We start from the raw sequence: 22,380 nt of genomic DNA, 5'->3' as shown, positions 1-22,380 counted from the left end.
TGGAAATTTCAATGCCCCATTATCAGGGAGCAACATTTTTCATGCTGGAGACCAGACACAGTATCTTCTCACAATCTAGTCCTAAGATTTGAAGCCTGAAGCTTCTCAAGTGGTTGTCATGGAAGGAAGCCCTTTACTTCTGATGCCTCTACAATTAGGGATTACTTTATAAAATAGCTAATCCTTGAAAGAAGGAAAGGGTGTGGTAGTTGAGCATGTGTGTCAATGAGATAAAGGTGAGAGTACAGAGCATGACTGTAAATGAGATGAAAATCAGGGTACAGAGGGCACTGTCTGCTTCCTATCTTCCTAATTTCTACCCTTCTCTTGACAGGTACAGAATGGAGCATCAACTATCTGAAGCACTAGCCTTTTTCTGGTCAGATGAGCAAGATGATATAAGTAAGAAGTAGAAATGATAGACAAATCAAGGAGTATCTAGGGTTCAGGTCTCTAGGTTAAAGTTTTCTGAAGTTGACTTTACATAGTGCCAAAAAAGCCCCTTGTAAAGAACAAGATTTCCTAATAATCTCACTGTTGCCAGGGGTGGTGTTTGAGCTTCTGTCATCACCTACCTCTGTGCACTTGGAACCAGGGTACAAATGTCTGTTGAGTTGTTGGATTAATAGGAATAGGGATAAAGCCTGGTTCTATCATTTCATTGATACTGGGAACTCTGAGTGAAGGAACTCCCTTTACCAATGGAAATTAATATCTTGTCTACATCTTAAGGGTCTTAGAGGGTTTTCTAGAGCAGTGAAATTCTAAGTGACTTGCTCAGGGCCACATAATAGTATGTATTATTAAAGTCTTGGCTTCAAGACCAGCTCTCTATCACTCTACTATTCTGTCTCTGCTTGAATTAACAATAATAATAATGAAAATAATAATAATTGATAACATTTATGTAGTAGCCTGAGGTTTGTAAAGCATTTTATATACATCATCTAATTTGATTCTTATAACAATCCTCTATGTTATGTTAGGAGGTATTATCATTCTAATTTTACAGATGAAGAAACTAAGGCTGAAAGGTAAGGTGACTTCTCTAAGGTTACAAAGACAGAAAATGTCCGAGGCTAGATTGGAGACTCCAGTCTCGTCTTCCTGATTCCAAATGTCATGTTCTGTCTACTTCACTAAGAAATTTGCTCTACACTCAAACTAAATAATACAAAGGTTGGCATAGAACAAATCTAGGTCGGCTAGACCAATTTATATGTTTCCATTACAGATTGAAAGACTTACAGATTTCACATACAGAGAAAGTGGGAAAGCAACTCACATTTTTAAGAGAAAGAGGAAGGATGACAAGAGGTCCTACTTGCCCCTGTCCTACAGAATTGTACAGCATCTTAGGACTCCATGTTGAAGGATCCAGCTCAGTGATTGTTGACAGGCTTATTTTGCATACTACTAATTTCATGGTTGTCCTGCTATTTAGAGTGAATACAGATGTAACTAACTTTATACAACAGATATGATCTTGAAAATTTGTGCAAGTGTCATTGTGTGTATGTGTGTGTATACATGTTGCTTTCTTGGGTGCAGATTTATATTGAGTATTAAGGGGAATTCATTATTTAAAGGAATACTACAATGTATCCTCCTGTAAAGTGAAAAAGCATTTTGTTATGCCATGAATCTTTCTGTTTAGACATCAGCCAAAGAGGGAGGCCTCCTGTCTTTTGGAGGAGAACATGACAGCATGGGACACCCTAGACAAAAAAAAGTCCTTTGGAGTCAAAAATGACATCCTGTCAAAAGCTTTAAATCAAAGAGAAACAAGGGAGATCGGTCTTCCAAGTTGTCCAACGAATAAATCTTCCCCTTTCAAAGTTATCAACATCAACAGATATTTACAAGTTTTACATTTATAAAAAATAAGAGCAAAAAGTTCTTTCTAATTTCCTCCCAACCACATTAATCTTTTCTAAGTAAACACACTAAAGAACAGGGCTACAGGAGGGGATGAGATAGGAGAATATTATGACTGGGGCTTACAACACCTGGGCAACAGAGATAATGGATAGACACATGTAGGGTTTAGAAAGGAATTGTGCATATTTAAAGAGTACTTACAAAGTCCATTCCTTCCTTTCCCTGAAAGTGATGAGACAGAACAGAGAACACAGTCAAAGGTGAAGGCTATGCTCAGGCTTTTATGGCCACATAGGGATGAGGGCGGAGCCTCATCCAACCTCCTATGGCTCATAAGATCAAATATTCTTGTTCAAGACGAAAGTATATAGTAGGCAAGTTTCATCCCACTGACATTAAATGAATTGCACGTTCAAGAAAGCATTAGGGGTCTTTCCTATCTTAGATAGTATATTTGACTTGTGATTTTTACAGAGAGAACTACAGTAACAACAGCAACACTTTCTTAGCAGTACATTTGAGGACTATTCCAGACTTCTCTTTTACGTAAATCATAACTACCATGCTCACCTGCCTCTCTTCAAAGCCACTCAATTTTCAGGAAGTCAGCCATCACTGCTAACTGGTGTCTTTTTGATTCTGACTTCCTTAGGGTCACATGATAAAGTAACAAATATTTATAAGCATTTGGATGAAAGAACATTGTAATGTGATATATAGTTTCACTGGGATGGGGATAATAAAGGTCATGAGGCTTCAAATCATGACATAAATCTGGAGTAAAATCAGGTATTTTAATGATTCAGAGGGCACCCTAAGAATGAATGATCTTATCATGTATCTATGGGATTGCTATATGGAAATTTTCAAAGAATAGACTTAAAGATTGTTCTCTCACCCACATCACATTTAGTATCCAAGCTAATACCCGTTATTCACATGTGATCATCACAACTCATTCATCTTAGTACGATGCCTGCGGAAATGTCAATCTTATTGCCATTTGTCTCTCTGAAAAAGTCCCAGGCTATGCCTAAGCACTTTCTTTGATAATGAAATGCTCAGCTCATAAATAGACTTGCCACGAAGACCTTCTCTTTTAATCACCAGCAGTTCAGTTACAAAGGGCAACTGAATATAACAACCCTTTTCCAGACTCCTTTGGAACAAGTTAGTGAAGTGGTATCTACTTTCCAATATAACAACTCAGTCTGTGAGGTGTTTGAAAAATGTGTGTGTCTTCAAGGGAGAATCATAGTTTTTCCAAGTTTCTTCCAGACTGCATTCCTTGCCAATTGTAACAGTCCAGGGCATCTCCATGCTGGCTATATGGTATGGCATGTGGATGCCCATGAGACTGCCAGGAATCTGGCACAAGGCATGGAGAAATGTTGCTGTACCTCACGAAAGACCCTAGTTCACTAATGTGTGCAATTCTAATAATTTTAGTAAGTCAAGGGAATGAAGTCTCCTGTCCTTCTGAGATACAATATGACAAGGACAGGTAATCTAGTCATGCTGGTTTTTAAGGCCCACAGTAGCATAAATAAGAAGAAAAAAAAGAAGAAAACTTAAAAATCAAATGCTAAGGGGGAAAATAATACCTGATGAGGAGACCTAGAGGAATCCCCATAGAGGGTATGCACAGAAGCTTCTCAGCTTCTACTTCTACTTAGCTATTACAAATCGAAGAGGGAAACAGTGTCACTGTTACCTGCCGTTGGATCTGAGAGCTCTTTCTAAGAGTTATGACCACTTGGGGCAGAAATTAATCACATTGCCTTAAATCATTCCATTTCAACGTCCATATTCCATCAGCTTCTTCATTTCTTCCAAACTCCCTCTATTTTAAGGATTCTGCCCATAGGCTTTAAAGCCCAAAGTTAAGAGGAGCTGGGCTGAGTCAGAAGGGAAAAGAAACTGATCACTTGAACACAACTGACAAGTTTATCAGCCCAGAAAAGTACAAGTTTTCAGTTGTATGGCATCACCAAGTGGCTTGGACCTCGGTACAGAAATAAGTCCTTTATGCAGCATATGTTCTTGTCACAGCTCAAGGCATAAATCATACTTCCTAATGAAAAGCCCCTAGGAAACCCCATTCTTGTTAGCAGAGCATACTTTATATTAGAAAATTTGCAAGGAGACCAGTGTTGCACCACAAAGCTTATACGGGATTTTTTCTTTCATTAGTGTAAAAATATACAATGCTACTGCTTATCCATTGCAGTGTCAAGGTCCCATCATTTCTCTGCTTTGAGACCTTCTCATACCTCTCCAATCCAAACCACTGTGTTACCTCTCTTGATCCCTGATACCTCACAGCATAATGTCTTTTGCCACCCATTGAGGACAAACAGAGACTCCTTGGCTGATGTGATGAGGTACTGCCCAAATAATCCACTATCTTTCACAATCCTTGAGTTGCTGTCCCATTGCCAGTCCTGGGCTAAAAGAGGCTCCTTTAAGTTCTTCAGCGTATCCATCCTTCCTGTTGACAACTCCATAAAAAGTAAATCGGTTTGGAAAAGTGATGTGGCATAGATATAATATTGATTGCTTTCAGTAAAAGATGGCTGAAATGCTAGATCACAGAGGTGTACACCTGTCTCTAAGTCATACAATAGTTGGATTTCTCCTCGGGTGGTGATGGCCTGCACCTGGAGCCGGCCACTGTCCTCATCTGTGCTGACCAAGAAGTGTCCATCTGGAGAAACATGGGGCGCCCCTTTGATGTCACCATTGGGCCCAATCACTGTATCTGTAACACTGTCGATCACAACTTGCGATGATGCAGGAGCTGTTTGATTCTTTTTGCACTGAACAAAAAAATAACCTCCTAAGTGGGTGTAAGCCATGGAATGGGGGATGCAACTGTAGTTATGTAAGCTTATGGTTTTGATAAGCATCATTGTTTCAAGGTCAATCTTGTGAATTGTCAAATTTGATTTGTTAAAGATGAAGCCGAACCTAAAATAGGAAGAAGGATACAGATCAGAATTGGAAAAAAGCTGAAATGACTATTGTTCATCCCACTAACATTTTGCAGCTTTTGTCTGATTACATAGATAGTTTAGTGGGAGAATATTTCAACATTTCCTCCTATTGTTTGCCTCTTTGTTTCATCATTTTTTCATGATCCTCAAAGAAATTAAGTAGTATTTCTGTTTAAATGGTAATTTTTTTCCTGAGGTAATTGTAAACCTCAGATCTGTAAGATCAGATCTGAACTCAGGTCCTCCTGACTTCAGGTCTGGTGTTCTATCCACTGTGCCATCTAGCTGCCCCTTTAATGGTAATTCTTTAAATGGTAATTTGGAAGATTCTATACCTTTTGAGGATAATGCTGTTAACCATTTTGGGGGATTTCTATAACTTTTAAGGATTAATGCTCTTAACCAACAAGGAAAGGTTGGGAGGGAGCAAAATTAGTCTGGGGAGGGGAGAGTTAGGAAAGATCTTATATGGCAGGTGATATTTGGAGGAAAATAGCTATTATAAAATGCAGAGTTGAGGAGGGGAGTAAATTCTACTATAAAGAGTGAATGACATGTCCATCAGTTGGAGAATGGCTGAATAAATTGTGGTATATGAAAATTATGGAATATTACTGTTCTGTAAGAAATGACCAACAGGATGATTTCAGAAAGGCTTGGAGAGACTTACATGAACTGATGCTGAGTGAAATGAGCAGGACCAGGAGATCATTATATACTTCAACAACAATACTAGATGATGACCAGTTCTGATGGATCAGGCCATCCTCAGCAACGAGATCAACCAAATCATTTCTAATGGAGCAGTAATGAACTGAACTAGCTATACCCAGAAAAGAACTCTGGGAGATGACTAAAAACCATTACATTGAATTCCCAATCCCTATATTTATGCACACCTGCATCTTTGATTTCCTTCACAAGCTAATTGTACAATAATTCAGAGTCTGATTCTTTTTGTACAGCAAAATAACGTTTTGGTCATGTATACTTATTGTGTATCTAATTTATATTTTAATATATTTAACATCTACTGGTCATCCTGCCATCTAGGGGAGGGGGTGGGGGGGTAAGAGGTGAAAAATTGGAACAAGAGGTTTGGCAATTGTTAATGCTGTAAAGTTACCCATGTATATATCCTGTAAATAAAAGGCTATTAAATAAAAAAAAAAAAAAGAGTGAATGACAGACATTAATTTGGCCATTTCCTCAAAGGTTGCCAACTCCCCATAATCTTTTTCTCATCCTGTCAAATGTAGGGAAGAAACCAGTCACAAAAATTACTCATCCTTCATTTCTAAGCAAACTGGAATTAATTGACTAGTTGTGGTAGTTTGTTGATTGTTTAACTATTATTATCAGTCCTTCTTCACCCCAATATGAATGTACTTATGACTAAGGACATCACCTCATATAAGCTGGGGCCTAGGAGGGACCTAAATTTAGAAAGGCCAAGGTCATCCACTGCCTCTGGGGCCATTATTAGTGATCTTGATTTTTGTCTTGCCACTGGACTTTGATGACTGTAGAAGGAAGATGAAGATGATGATTTGTGCAACTCAGCCCCACTTAAATCAATTCATGTGCAATGCATTGGTCCTCTTTGAACAAAGATGTAACTATTGCAACAACATAGGAACTCAAACCACAGTGCTCCCTAAGAGTACCATGGTATTTTCCTATTAGATGACACAAATATAATTTTCTAGAAAGTATCTTACCTGATGTGATTAATAACAAGGTTTGTAGGTGGAATGAAGAAATCATCCACTCCTTCAAATGGGACTCGGATGATGTGTTGCTGGCTTTCACCTGCACTTGCTTCAGGTATTACCTGGAAAAAGAAGAGAGATTATTTTGAATGTATGGATGACCAGAGTCTGGGTGCAAATCCAAATGCCAAAAATGGCATTTCCCCATGTGGAGAGATTGAAGAGCTTGCTTTCAGGAGAATCATGATGGTATGCAATGGAAGAATCTAGGAGAGAATGTGGAGCAAGTGTAAACTTTCTGCATTTAGGGAAGTCAGATCATATTCATTACATTGACATAACGTGATAGGGCTAGCCCCTGAAGAGTCCATCAGTGAAGAGAGAACATAAACTGTCTTCTCAAGGATTTGTACATGGCAAGCAAAGATCTAGTAAAGTAATGCCCTGAGGAAGAAGGAAGGACATAAATTTGTTCATGGAGTTGGGAGAGAGGATGGAGTCTGCACATGTCAGACCATCTAAATGGAGTGAGGAATTCAGTTCCTGAAATCAAATTTGGAAGACATGATCAACTGGAGAGAAGAATCTCAATATGTTGAAATATGGTTTGAAGGAACTTCGGAAGTTTAGCCTGGAGAAGGAAAGCAGAGCTACCACTTTCAAGTAGTTGAGTTTTTGTCTCTTGAATGGAGAAAGTAGTATTAGGAGCAACAGTAGAGATAAAGATTTTGTGTCAGGATAATCATGTCAAGACTACTCCCCTCTTTTATTCCTCTCTTTTTACTATCAGCTTTTCAGAGTTCCAGAGTTACGATTCATCAAGCAAGCTGTGTTCTGAGCTTGGAACAACAACAATCCTTTTGCACTCACCCTCTGAACAAACTCTACTACAGCAAAATCCCAGAATTGTTTCAGCTCCAACTAGTGCCTGAGCTTGGACAAGTATTTGTTTGTCCAGACCATGTTCTAATCAAGAAGCTCTGCTTTCTATCACATTTGCCTTATTGTTGTTGTTACCCCTCATTGTCATGGCTATAGCTCATTGCATAGCCACTGGTATATGTATCAATGCTCAACCTACCATAATGGGGCTTCGTAGTATCAGCAGACTTTACCGTGCATGTCTAGTTTCCTTCCCCCAGAGGAATAAAGAAAGCCTTTTGCTTATAACCCCTGTTAGCATTTTGGTTTTCTTTTATTTTATTTTGGATTTTGAAATTAATAGTCAGGTTATTATGTCTGTGAGCTCTTGGGTATTTTTCAGAGTTAAACAGTAGTTGTTTAACCTCTGTCATTCTTTGGTCATTTATTTTCGTGTTTGATTTTAATAATGATATAATTTTAATAAATAGACCTAGTAAACAGTGAGTTGGGCTTTTTTGGGACATAATGCATTCCCTTCCACTTGAGTTCTTTAAGTGACAGAAGGATGACTATATTTAGAAGGCATGTCCTAGTAAATATTTAACTGATTCTCTGAAAATAAAAAAAAAGTACAAATGACACACTTTTAAGATTAACCTAGATTATTAACATTCTCATTTTCTCGACTAAATAATCAACAAAATAATAAATCAAGTAATCTAAATAAAATAAAATGATTTATGATATTTGCTGATTTATAAGGTATAAGTACTCATATTGAAATTTCACAATGAGCTCTAATTAGCTGCTAATGAACTAGCCCTAGCACATAACTTGGATTACTATACAAGTAAGAGTTGAACCAGATGGCCCATGAGGAACTTTCCAACTTTGAGATAAAGTGATTAAATCATTTCATCACAGAAAGGACTAGTTTGTTGTTCACTGACTACAAACTATCACTGTCTTCTTGATTTGAGAAGTAAGAGAGGAACAGGGGCTGGAACAAAAGGATCATCATCATCATAGATAACTGGGAGAAATTTTTGAGGAGATTTTGAGGCCCCAATATGTGGTCAGTCTAAGACAGAAATTGATTGGTCAATAAATATTTATTAAGTATTTACTTAATAAGGCATTATACTAAGTGTTGGGGATACAAGAAAAGGTAAAAGACAGTTCCTTCTTTCAAGGAATTCACTGTGTAAAGGAAGAAAAACATGCAAATGACTATGTACAAAGAAGCTATGTATAGCATAAATGGAGGTAATTAGTAAGGAGAAGACATTAAAATTAAGGGGGATTGGGAAAGGCTCCCTGCAGAAAATAAAATTTAAGCTGATATTGAAAGAAGCCAGGGAAGCCAAGAGTCAGAGATAAGAGACCTTCTCAAGCATGGGGACAGCTAATGGAAATGTCTGGATTTGGGAGATGGAATATCTTGTCTGAGGAACAACCAGGAAGCTAGTGTGGGAAGGAGAGTGGGATTTGGGAACAATATTCATGTATTATATGTGAGAAGTGGGGCCTTGAACATCAAGCAGAAGATTTTATATTTCATCTTGGAGGACATAGGAAGCCACTGGAGTTTACTGAGTGATATGGGGGGGGGGAAGGAAGGGGTGACATGTGTTTTATGAAAATTCCTTTAATGGTTGATTGAATGATGGACTAGAACGAAAAGTGGCAGGTAGAACAAATAGGATGTTGTTTCCCTTTTAATTTTTTTTGGTGGGTGCATGAATCTTAAAAATTTTATATAATCATAATTGTGCTTTTCCCCATCTATAATTCTCTTCTCTGCCTCTTCTTTGTGTGGAATATCCTGAATATCATAGGTTTCAAAGTTGGAAGGGACTTCAGGCTATCTAGAATCTTTTTTAATAATAGATTTGATAGTCATCTAGCCCTTTGTTCAAATTTCTTGAGCAACGAGGAACAAACTGCTTTTATGGGCAGCTCATTTCACTTTTGGATAGCTTTGTTAGAATTCTGCCCTAGATCAAGTTGGAAACTTTCTCTTTACAGCTTCTATCCAAGATTGCAAAGCCTGCTGCATCCTAGGTCATTCTCAGCCATCTTGACTTTTGTCCTGCCACTGGACAATTTTTGATAACTCAGGAAGAGAGAGTGAGACTGATGACTCTGCACAACTCTGCCTCACTTAAATCCAATTTATGTGCAAGTCAAGACATCACCTCTGCTGTTATTGAACTTTTTTGAAGACAAAGAATGAAAAATTGTCTAACTACTGCAATAGTCCAAGTGAGAAGTGATGGAGGCCTGTATCCAGGGTCATGGCAGTGTCAAAGGAGAGGAGGGGGATGTGAAAGATATTACAAAGGTAATGTCAACAGGCCTTGGATTGAGGGATGAAAGAGAGTGAATAGTGAAAGATGACAAATAGGTTTCAAACCTGACTAGGAGGATTGTGGTACCCTTCACAATAACAGGGAAGTTTGGAAGAGGGGAAAAAGATAATGAGTTCAGTTTTGGACATGTTGAGTTTAAGAATATATATGACATTCAATTTTAAATGTCCAACAGGAAGGTGGAGATGCAAGTTTGAAGGTTAGAATGTTAGGGTTGGATAAGGAGTATTTGATAAGGATAAGGATTTATGGGTAAAGATAAGGAGATTTGAAAATTATAAGCATAAAAGTGATGATTTAATCCATAAGAGCAGACAAGAATATCAAGTAGAAGGAGAAGAGAAGGAACAGACAGAGCCCTGTGACAGACACCCACATTTAGTGGGCACAATTTGAATATTCAGTTAAAGGCGATGAGTAATAGTAGTCAGATAGGTAGGAAGAAAAGCAAGAGAGAATACAAGCACAAAAACCTAGAAAGGAGAGAGTATTAAGAAGAGGATGATCAACAGTATTAGAGGCTGCAAAGAGATCAAGAAAGGCTCCCCTGAGAAAGACAACAATTAGGAGGGGGCAATGGATTGAAAGGCATCCTCCTGGGCTCTGGAGTAGAAATTTATATTCAAGTAGAAAATATCAGAATATTTCCAAGTGGCTACTGAAGAAGAAAGTAGATATAATCTGCTACATTGGTACAATACAAAGCTGTAGACTTGCAAATTTGAAGGATAGAATGTTAATTTCTGAGGCTTCTCTCCTTACCACAATGCAGATCAATCACACAGAGGGACAACAGTATAACAGGGTTAAACTACTTACTAATTTCTTCCTGTTCAGCCAGGAATTTTCCCACTCTCTGCCTTATTGATCTCACTTGCCTGTCCCTGACTTGATCCTAATAAATAAAAATTGATTACATGCTCTTGCTCTGAACAACCAGCTGTTGGCCCAGGCTGGCACAGCAGTAAACCAGGGAAAGAACCCAAAGAGAGGTTTGGTCCTTGGCATGAAAATGCCAATATGTTGTAGGTATTCTAAGATAATACACCCTCTACCACTATCATGGAAACCTACCTTTCTTCACATGTAAGAGGTATAGTGTGAATGAATGAAAAAGCATTTGTTAAGAACTTCCTAAGTATCAGACATAACCCTTTGGGACTGAAAAAAAAAAAAAAAGCAAAGGTAGTCCCTGTTCCCAAGGAACTTCCATTTTAATAGGAGAGTCAATACACAAAAGAAAATGGTGCAAGGGAAGGAAACTTGTTTTGTGACATTCAAGAATGATAAATGGGAATAGAATAATGTTAAAAAAAAAAAAAAAAGTCCTTCCTGGGAACTATAGAGTTAATTTGATCATGGTTTAGGAAGTGGAAAAGAGAAGGGAAAAAGCAAGGTGCTTGGTGGGAAAATGGAGGAGGGGCCAGGGAATAAGGGATTTAGGGGATTTGGATTGTAAAAATGTAGAAATTACTAACTGGAAATTTCTTTTCCTCTGATGCGAAGTGTTCCTAGTCAGCACAGCAGGAATGTTTAGCCATATGCTCTTCTCAGAATAATTCTTTCACAAATTTGGCCACTTAAGGAAAGTGTAAAAGGGTACAATCCCAAGATTCTTGTTATGCCACTGTGAATTTGTCAGGAAGGCTGCTGGAAAGAGATCCACTGTTCATTAAGCACCCTCCCTCCTCCAAGAAAACTAGAAAATAAAACCTCTCTCCCCAACTCCTGCCCACACCAAGCAGGAAGAATTAAGAGGGTCATGTGAAGGCCCCTGCAATAACACGGTATCATCAATGTGGGGAACTGGAATCATTCGGCTATAGAATTTTATTGTCTAGAGATTAAATCCCTTGTGTGTCCACTGAAGGAAGAGGAAGCCAATGAAGGCATTCCAGAAGGCAGAAAGGGAGGCAGGAAAGATAGATGCCCCAAGACAACATTATTTCTGCCCTGAAGTTGCTGTCCCCTTCATGATCAACTCACACTTGGGCAACTCTTAATTAAAGCATGAATCCTAGCTCCTAACCTTCTTGCAAAACCCTTTTTATGTTTAACAAGACAATTTGCAAATTCAGGAAAATTACTGACAGACCAATTACTGATGTAATTGCAGGACTACCAACCAATTAACCACTTTACTAGAAATTTCCCTTAAAGTCATTCTTAGTCAGTCACCAAACACCAAACCAAAACAAATAAGGTTTTCTCTATGCAAGATTTAGAGTGGGAGGAAGAGAAAAATTTCCATAGATAGCAGGCTTGACTTTAAGACTTTTTAACTCTCTTATAGGGGCAGGGAGCAGAAAATGTCTACACTCTTTAGCTGGAGCTAAGAGAGTCAAGGCTCCAGTGAAGTAGCCACAGGATAGTTGTTTGGCTGATAGACTTGCAGCATTAGAGTGAGAAAATTAGTTGAAAATGTAGTTGTAAAAAGCATAACTCTTGCATCCTAAAGATGGGGAAATGGAGGTCTGGAGAAAACAGTAGGTTTGCCCCAGAGGAGGTAGAATGGATTTAAATTCAAATCCAGCTTTAGATACACTGTGTGACTCTTGGAATGTCACAGCCTCAATTTCATATACTATAAAATGAGGATACTAATACCACCTACTTCCCAGGTATGTAGGTAAAAAAAAAAAAAAAAAAAAAAAAAAAAAAAAAAAAAAAAAAAAAAAAAAAAAAAGACCTGTAAAAGATATCAGAAACTTAAAGAGTAAAGAAACACTTGATTTTAAAAGCTATAGTTTATAATACCTATCTCTACCACTTATTAGCTGCCTGGCTCTAGGTAGGCTGATCTGCCTTGCTGGCCCTCATTATCTTCACTTTTAAAATAAGGATATGACTATCTGCATATTTTAGCCTCATGTTTTTCTCATTTAGTATACAAGGGCATACATTATTTCATTAAATTTATAAAACCAAATGTTTCTTACTAAAGCAAGTTAAGAGCCAGCATTTTTTTTTTATTATAGCTTTTTATTGACAAAACATGCACAGGTAATTTTTCAACATTGACCCTTGCAAAAACTTCTGTTCCAACTTTTCTCCTTTCCTCCACCCCCTTTCCTAGATGGCAGGTAGTACCATACATGTTAAATATGTTAAAGAATATGTTAAATACAATATATGTATACATATTTATACAGTTGTCTTAGAGTTACCATTTCTATAGCATTTTAAAGTTTATGAAGTATTTTACAAATTTTTAAAAATTTTATTTTCTGGAAATATACTCTTATCCTTATCTCAACATCTAGGAAATTTTTAGCTCCCTTCAAGATTCAGGTTAAGTGTTGTCTTCTTTAAGAAACCTTTCCAAGTTTCTCCCACTGTTAGTAGCCTCTTCCCTTTGTACCAGAGAAGAAATCTGAATTATTATGGTATTACAAGATAAAATATGTTGATATTATACAATACTATACTTATATTTTATGCATTTCTGAGTACTTAAGTGCTCATGGAATTGAACTGAATTGCTGTACTCAGAGATCTGATTAGCTTCCATGAATTCAAATATCATCTTTAAAGAAATGACTCCTAAATCTCTATATGCAGCCCAAATTACTCATTTGAACTCTATATTGAGCTATCTGGCCTACTAGGCATTCTTTGAATTTGGTAGCCCTTTTTTTGCTCCAAGTTCTCACAAAAGTCATGCCTTATGACCAAAATCCCCCCCCTTCCCAGAATAGTTGTGGGTTTCCTCTTTTATACATAAAGCCTTCTCAGATCCTCTCAAGACTTTGCTCTCAGATTCCTTTGTCCTATAATTAATTTCCCCTATTCTATTTATAGAATACCAACTCTTTGTGGGCAGGGAGGGATTTTTTCATTTTATTTCTTTTTTCCATTTGGAAAAGATTGGGGTTTCCCTTCTAGTCTAAGCTAGAAATTTGGGAGCAAGTTGGATTCCACTGTTGACTGGTATAAGAATTTTGACCTGTTCTGTTTAGGACATGGACTAATTTGCCCCTTCTTCCATGCCCTGGTGTCTCCACTCCATACTTGGGGCACATTATATTGATGTGGAGTTTAGTACAGATACCCAATCTACATAGTCCACTACATCTCAGAATTCCTAAGCTAAAGAGCCTCAGTAACATTAGGTTCCCAGGTAAATGGGATTAGACTAGATGAGTGTCATCATGTTTAGTCATTTATGTCTTTTTATCCCTAGGCTCTAATGCATAGTAGGTATATAGATTTTTAAAAGCTCTTCAATAAATACAGCTCCATTAGTTTACAGATGTGTAACTAAATTACCTAAGGTTGTACAGCTAATAAATTGTATAGCTGGGATCCAAACCTAGCATTCTTTCCAGTATAATAAATAGACTTTCTTCCAGAAGGCTTTATTTTAAATTTTTTCAATTTTGTGGGACTGTCAAGGTTTGTATCCTGCTGGCACAGCCTTTGATAATACAAGATGACCTCTATTCCATAGGGAGAGCTTGATGGAGGTTATCAATGGGGATCAAAATAAATGATTGGAAAATTATTTCACTATTTTTTTGGTCAGACTGCTTAAGTCTATGGGGCTGTATAGAGGCAAACAAATGAAAAGATATTAAGAATGAGGTCAAAACACTTCAGAGCTGGTAGGGATCATAGACAATTTAGGTCAACATCTGAAGCAAAGGAGAAATTCTTAGAATAAGCCAGGGAGTACAGCAAAATCAGGAAGGAAGGAAAGGAGAGAATAACAGAGGAAAGGAAGGAAAGAATCTAATTAAAAAAGGAAGGAAACAAGCATTTATGTTAGGCACTGTGCCAAGTGCTTTACAAACATTATCCCATTTGATTTTAACAACAATCCTGTAAAGTAGGTGGTATTATTATCCTCATTTTGATTTGAAGAAACTGAGGCAGACAGAGGTTAAATTATTTGCTCAGGCTCATACAGCTAACAAGTATAAAGCAGGCTATGGTCCCTCTAAGAAACTGTATTTCCTTTTGATCTGTGATCCCTTTCAGATTCTCAGCTCCTCTTGGGTAAGGCATATCCCACTAGATAAGTTATCTTTCCAGGATGCCAGAGCCTTTAACTCAATTAGAAATCCTGGTCAAAAAGGCACACCTTTGAAGTGTTGTTAATTCCAAATAGGAGATCCAGGCTGATTAGAATCTAAGCCCAGGGAACCTGGGCTGTCCCAGCCCCCACTAAAGATACCCAATATAATAGCTTCCCTACACTAAAGTTCTTTTGCAGATGGACCTCGGTAGCTCATTCAGCTGCCAGGACCTTCTGCCCATTGAGAACTGCATTCTCAGTGCAAAACTCCATTTTCCATAGATCTGCCACTATAGAAGTCAGTCTCTTAGTAAACTAATTTCTATCTAATAATAAACTTTCATTTTGCAACTAATAATTTGAGAATGAGTGAATTCTTTCACTCCTGAAACCTGCAGCCGATTTAAAGGGGATTCTTCACAACTCTCTTATAGCCACTAACCTCTAGACCACCAGGAATTGAGACCATTCAAACCGCATCTTAAAGTATCTTAAAGCCAGATCTGAATTCAGGTCTAATTGACTCCAAAACCAGAGCTATCTCACCACATTGATGCGGGAAAGATTCCAATCTTTGATTCCCAACCCCCCTAGCTAATGTAAATTACCCTTTGACTCACAAATCCTGGTCCCTTTGAATTCCAATAGAAGGTCCGGACCTGTCCCAGCCCCACCCGGATCTGAGCCAACTTTGGGGCTACACCCCAAAGCCCCTCGAGCTAAGTCTTCGACTTAAAAGGACCACACTGGGAACCCCTCTTTGCAGAGATTCCAAACATGGTCGCCATGTGAGGACCCTCTGTCCACTGGACCCTCTGTCCAGTGCCCTCTTTATCTCTACCTTCACCTATCTCCTACTTCTAAACTCAATAATAAACCTCTTTTATTAATCTAGCTCTCTGGGCTAATAAATGCTTTTATTGGGAATCCGCGCCGCTTCTAGACCTCATGTATCGCCGTATCCTTGCGCCGAATCTAAGGGGGTTGCAGGGGAACTCTGTTTGACTCCCTGTACCCCAAACCTGCCACTAGACCTAACTAAACCCTAATTTCATTTAGGTATCCCAAATGTAGACCTCAACACATGTGGTCTACACCTCAACAACATCACCTAGATGCCAGGAGACTGATGGCAGGAGGTGGGGAGGTAAGAAATCTGTGAGGACTGAACTTTCACATTTCTCCCCCAAAGCAGAGGAACAAGAAAACAAATTGGTTTCCTCTGAGGTTAAGGAATTCATTTACCAAATCTTTAAGAAGATCTTATTTTATTCTGCCCTGTGTGCTGAGCTATACTGTAGGGAAAATTGGATCACAGAATCACAGATTTAGAGGTGTAGTTGGATGTAAGGGCTATACATAAAATAGGAATGAAGACCAACAAATTTAAATGATTAGTTCGAAATCAGTATTATGTAGTAAGAAACAGAGCTGGGATGTGAATCCAGGTCCTTGGATTAAGTCCTACTTCACAGGATTGTTGTGAGAATCAAATAGGATATTGTTTGTAAAGCACTTGGTACAGTATCTGACATAAATGCTTGTTTCCTTCCTTTTATTTTTTTTCATTAGATTCCTTCCTTTTTTTTCTCTATTACTTTCTCTTTTCCTACCTTCTTGATTTTGCTCAACTTCCTCCTTCCCTTCCTCCTTCTCTCCCTTCCTCTTTTTCTTTCTTTCTTTTTTCTTCCTTTCTCTTTCTCTTCCTTCCTTTTTCCTTCTTGCTTTCTCTTTCCATCTTCTTTTCTTTTTTAAAGAACATGGGTTTTTATTTTTTAAAAATCTATTTTCATTATTTCTTATATTATGCAAGAAAAATCAGACCAAAGGGGGAAAAATCATGAGAAAAAAAAGCAAACCAAACCAAATAAAAAAGGTGAAAATACTATGCTTCAATTCACTTTCAGGATCCATAGTTTTCTCTCAGGATATGGATGGCATTTTCCAACCTAAGTCCATTGGAATTGTCTTGAATCATTGCATATGGTAACCAGGCAAGTTACTTAACCTTTCTTTCAGTTTCCTCATTTATAACATTGGGAAAATAATGACATCTGCCTTCTACTGCACTTAGAAGTATCAGATATTTGTGAAATGCTTGGCACATAATAAGTGCTATATAAATCTTAGTTATAGGAATCTTTGCTTTTAGTTCATGGGCCAAGATGGAAATAATCATGTTAGTCTGGGAATTTTGTTTTCGAAGAAGTCCAAAGACAACACAATGTTGGGGTCAGGGTACGGTGTTTTTGGCTGCAGTTGTTCAGATCAATGCAAATTTGGGAGGCACTATCACTGACCAAGTCCATTAGAACATTTAGAGTGGATGCGGGCTTGAATATGTGTAGCTCAAGCTGCCTCTGCATTTCTATGATTCTGCTTTGCTCATACAGTACAGTGCCTTCTTGGTAGTAGTGTGCTATGCTAGATGGTCCTGTCTCAGAATTTCTCTTTTCTCACAGTCAGCATTAAAGTTCTTCAGAGAAACCTTGAGAGTATCCCTAAACCTCTTCTTTTGACCACCAGGTGAGCATTTATCTTGGGAAAGTTCTTTGTAAAATTGTCTTTTAGATAAGTATGCATTTGGTTTTTAAACTACATGCCCAGCTCAACAGAGTTGAATGCTTGGCAGTTGAATGCTCTGTGTAACAGAGTTTGAATCCTTGGCAGTTCAGCTTGAGAAAGGACTTCAGTGTTCAATACTTTATCTTGCCAGGTAATTTTTAGGATCTTCCTGACACAATTTAAATGGAAGCAATTCACTTTTCTGGCATGGCACTGATAGACTGTCCAGGTTTCACAAGCATATACCAGTGTAGTCAGCATGATGGCTCTGTAGAGCTTTAGTTGGAACACAATATCTCTTCTCTCACATTTTGTTTTGCAGCCTCTCAAATGCTTGACTAGCTATGACAATGCACGCATGAGTCTCATGAGCCTTGGATATGTACTGCTAAGGTAAGCAAACTTAGAGCATTCAGAATTTCTACGTTTGTTGTAACCAGTGGTTTCACATATGGATGGAGTGGTCCTGCTTCAGAGAGGATCCATCATGTTGATTGTCAGGCCAAAATTAGCATAGGGGGGGCAGAAGACTGATCCATACTTTGTTGCATCTCAACCTCAGAAGTTTCATTGAGTGGATATCATCTGCAAACAAAAAATTACTCACCGACTTCCCCTCCATTTTGGTTTTGACCTGCATTCTTTTTCAAGGGCATAATTTGATTCTGGTACCATTTTTGTCCTTATTGAAGGCATCCAACAACATTGTAGGAAACCTCATGCTGGAGAGCATGGGAGCAAACACTCAACCTAGTTTCTACTGGTGACTAAGAATTTTCATTCATCCAGAACCCATGTGAGTATGCCATTATGAAATGGTGCAAAATGCTGACAAACTTCTCTGGGAAAGCCATGTTCTTTCACAGGTCCTCATTTTCACAAAGACCTTGGTAAGATCAACAAATGTGTGCAGAACTCTGTTTTATTCCTGGCATTTCCCTGGAGTTGTCAGGTAGTAAATACTGTGTTGGCCATTCTATGACCCTTTCTAAAGCCACACTATCTCTCAAACAAGTGACCATCTTCCAGATGATTAATCAGCTGCTAAAGGAGGACTCTGGCAAAAATTTTACCAGAAATGAGTAGGAGAGAAATCCTCTTGTCCTATGACAGCTAGTTTTCTTTTCCTTTATAGAGATGGACAATGGAACATTCTTATGCTCCTGGTGGATGACTTCCTCTTATTATAGAACCCAGAAGATTTCAGTCAGCTTCCGTATGAGAAGTAGAACTGTCTTTTGTAGGAACTCCTCTCTATGGGAATGGAATCAGGGCCAGGCACTTTGTTATTTAAGAGGAGCTTGAAAGTACTCACAACCTTTTCTACAGTTAGGTTTGGGTAGAGGGGAAGTGATTACAAACTGAGGCATATAATCGATGGTTCCAGCATTGGTTATTGATAGTCTGTTGAGAACACTATGAAAGCCAATCTTTCCTTGTCACTGATAACTGTGGCTTCATCAGCACTGAATAGGTGAAATGCACTAGGGATTTTGACTGAAAAACAGTTCTCAGGGCATCATCAAAGTACTTCAGATTACTGCTGAAAGCAAAGAATTGAATCTCATTTGTCTTTTTGCTGAACCAAGAATCCTGTATCTTTGTGCTTTTGATGGAGTCAAAAGCTGCCTTCTTTATTAGAGACTAGAGAACATTATGAAAATTGATCATTTAAATTATATTAAAACATTTTTGTACAAACAAAGCTAATGCAGCCAAGATTAGAAGAGAAGCAGAAAGCTGGGGGAAAATATTTACAGCAGTATCTTTGACAAAAGTCTCGGTTCTCAAACATGTAGAGAACTGACTCAAATTTTTAAGAATATTAGTCATTCCCCAATTGATAAATGGAAAAATACTCTAAATTAATATTGATTAGAGAAATGTAAATTAAGATAATGCTGATGTACCATTTCATACCTCTCTGATTGGCTAAGTTTACAGGATAAGATAATGATAAATTTTGGAGGGGGTGTGGGAAAACTGGGACACTAATGTATTGTTGGTAGAGTTGTGGACTGATTCAACTATCCTGGAGAATAATTTGGAACTATGCCTAAAGGCCTATAATACCGTGCATGTCCTTGGATTCAACAATCTTACTACTAGCTCTGTATCCCAAAGAGATCATAAAAAAGGGAAAGGACCCCCTTTGTGCAAAAAATGTTTGTTGTAGCCCGTTTTTTTTAGTGGCAAGAAACTTGAAATTGAGTGGATGCCAGTTAATCAATGATGGACAGAAGCAACTACACCCAGAGAAGGAACACTGGGAAATGAATGTGGATTATTTGCATTTTTGTTTTTCTTCGCAGGTTATTTTTACCTTCTGAATCCAATTCTTCCGGTGCAACAAGAGAACTGTTCGGTTCTGCACACATATATTGTATCTAGGATATACTATAATATATTTAACATGTATAAGACTGCTTGCCATCTAGGGGAGGGGGGTGGAGGGAGGGAAGGGAAAAGTCAGAACAGAAGTGAGTGCAAGGGATAATGTTGTAAAAAATTACCCATGCATATCTTCTGTCAATAAAAAGTTATAATCAAAAAATTAAATAAATAAATAAAAAGAAATTGGCTGAATAAGTTATGATAGCAGGCTAATTTCAGAAAAGCCTGAAAAGACCTACACAAACTAACACTAAATGATGTAAAAAGAACCAAGAGAACATCATACACTGTAATAGCAGGATTATATGATGATTAACTGTTATGGACATAGTTTTTCTCAATAATGTGGTGATTCAAGACAATTCCAATAGACTTGGGATGGGAAATACCATCTGCATCCAGAGAGGGAATGATATAGACTGAATATGGATTGAAGCATAGTATTTTTACTTTTTTTGTCTCTCTGTCTGTTTGTTTATTTCTCATACTTTTGCTTCACTGTTTCTTTCTGTGTGCTGACTCAATTTTCTCTTCAAGTCAGTAATAAACTGTTCATATATGGAGAAACATTCTAATCTGTTGATGTTGAGCCTCCTGGTGGTCATGCTGCCTTTGAGCCACTTTTGCTTACTGCAAACGTTTAGCTTGGAGAGCATGAGACTTTGATTGGTCCAGTTCTTTTCACAAATGTATCCAAATTCTAACTTTAGTAAGCTAGTCTTTATTTGCCAGCCTTGTTTCACTCATGGTCACTAATTGAATGTGGTATTTGCTGTTTTCTGTCACAGGTAGAACTCTTCATTTCTTAAGTGTATGGATTTTATGTTATTCATAAGCATGCACACGTTCCATGTACCAATGATGAGTGGACTCTTCTTTGCAAATTGTGTGTGTGTGTGTGTGTGTGTGTGTGTGTGTGTGTGTTGATCACTAAGGCGGAATTCCTGCCTTCTGTGGGAATAAGACTATTTTTGGTCCTTTAAAGGACCACTTTCAGGGTCTACTCAAATAACCAAGGGGTGCCAAAACCAAACCTACTGCCCTTCAATCTAGTGAGAAGGTGACCCAATACCTTGGGTTGCCTGTTTGCAGAATTGTGGTTGCAGCTCCCAGTGTATCCAACTCTCCTGCATTGGTGGATGACTGATGTCTTGACTTGCAACATGCAATCTATTTTAATTGAAGTAGAATTGCACAGAGCCTTAAGCTTCACCCTTTCTTCCACAGTCATCAGTATCCAGTGCAAGACAGAAGTCAAGATGGTTGGTGATGGCCTGGAATGTAGTGACCTTAGCAATTTCTATGTCTGATGAAGCTCTGGGTATTCCACATCACCTGCTTTAGCTGCCTCCGTGACTGTTACAACAAAATTGTTCCTGTCTTTCCACTCTGATAGGAGAAATCTTCGCATGCTTGGTTAGACATTGCCCCTAACTCAAATCAAAAGGTTTGAGACCTGTCAGCTACTCTCAACCTGGCTTTAACCTGATTTAACTGGGGTTTACTATCTGTACATGCTGCAGCATGTTGGAGTCACAGGTGAGATTTAGGTAATAGATGGATACCAAAGGTGGGTGAGGAGTTTTGAAGGGCTTGGCAAGCGCTTTCCCTGGAGGTACTAATCTTCCCTGAGCATCTCATATATTCCTGGAGACAATCATTAGAACATGTTGACAGAGTACACTACAAATTTATGTTTCATGATCTCAACTGGGCCCTAATTTTGGTAAGGTTATTTTTTAATCTCATTAATTTATTCAACATCTCACTTATCCCACTGGTTTTTCTAGATCTTTTCATTCTTCCTCAAAATTCTCATAGTTCCACCTCTCCTTCCCCTTTCAACTTAAAATATTGCTTCATATTTCATGGAAAAATTGAGGTCACTCAGCAAGACCTCCCAATTTTCCTCTTCTCATCATCTCAGAGAAGAGGTAGAGCCTTTCCTTGCAACAATAAGCATCTTAACACACAATGATTTCACTTCCAAATGTATTCTTTAGTAGATGTTCCCATAAGCATCCCCACTGTTTACCTTCTCTTCCTCTATACTTAATGCTTTTCTATTGCCTACAAAAGACCTGTCTTACTCATTATTTAAAAACCCTTAATTTGATCCATCCATTCCTGTTAGCCATTGTCCCATATCCTCTCCTCATGTTTGTAGGAATGATCTTTGAGAAGGTTGTCTATAATCAATGTCTTCACTTCCTTTCCTCTCATTATTTTATTAATTCTCTAGTCTGGGTTTCAACCTCATCATTGTAAGAGCTCCTTCCAAAGGTAGTGATGATCTGCTGTCAAATCTAATGGACTTTTCTAAATTATCTTCTTCTTATTCTCTCTGCAGCCTTTAACATTTTTCTCTGATATTCTCTTTTTAGGTTTTTGTGATGCAGTTTTCTCCTTGTTCTCATCTGACATGTTAGATAACTCCATCTCATTTGCTTGATCTTCTTCTAGGTCATCTCTGCTACTAGTGGGTGTATTTTGTGTCTATTTTGTGACTCTTCTTTTCCCACTATATGAGTTTTACTCAAGAATTTCATCAGCTATCTATCACACATTCAATTATCCTA

The 22,380-nt window shown here is 38.0% G+C and overlaps 1 protein-coding gene across 2 annotated transcripts in view; it reads right to left on the bottom strand.

The window, feature by feature from the left end:
* Positions 1-919: 919 nt before the first annotated feature.
* FSTL4 (follistatin like 4) overlaps positions 920-22,380 on the bottom strand; it is a 790,888-nt gene continuing 769,427 nt past the window's right edge. For both annotated transcript variants that reach the window (XM_031953062.1, XM_031953063.1), the window contains 2 exons: positions 6,599-6,711; positions 920-4,851 (listed from right to left, as the gene is read on the bottom strand). In XM_031953062.1, coding sequence (XP_031808922.1) covers positions 4,149-4,851; positions 6,599-6,711 — 816 coding nt within the window. In that variant the 3' untranslated portion in view covers positions 920-4,148. The remainder of the gene's footprint in view (positions 4,852-6,598; positions 6,712-22,380) is intronic.

This window comes from Sarcophilus harrisii, chromosome 2, assembly GCF_902635505.1.
Source record: "Sarcophilus harrisii chromosome 2, mSarHar1.11, whole genome shotgun sequence".
NCBI classification, from domain to species: Eukaryota; Metazoa; Chordata; class Mammalia; order Dasyuromorphia; family Dasyuridae; genus Sarcophilus; species Sarcophilus harrisii.
Note: the sequence above shows the minus strand (reverse complement) of the source record. Positions and strands in the feature narration are given on the sequence as shown.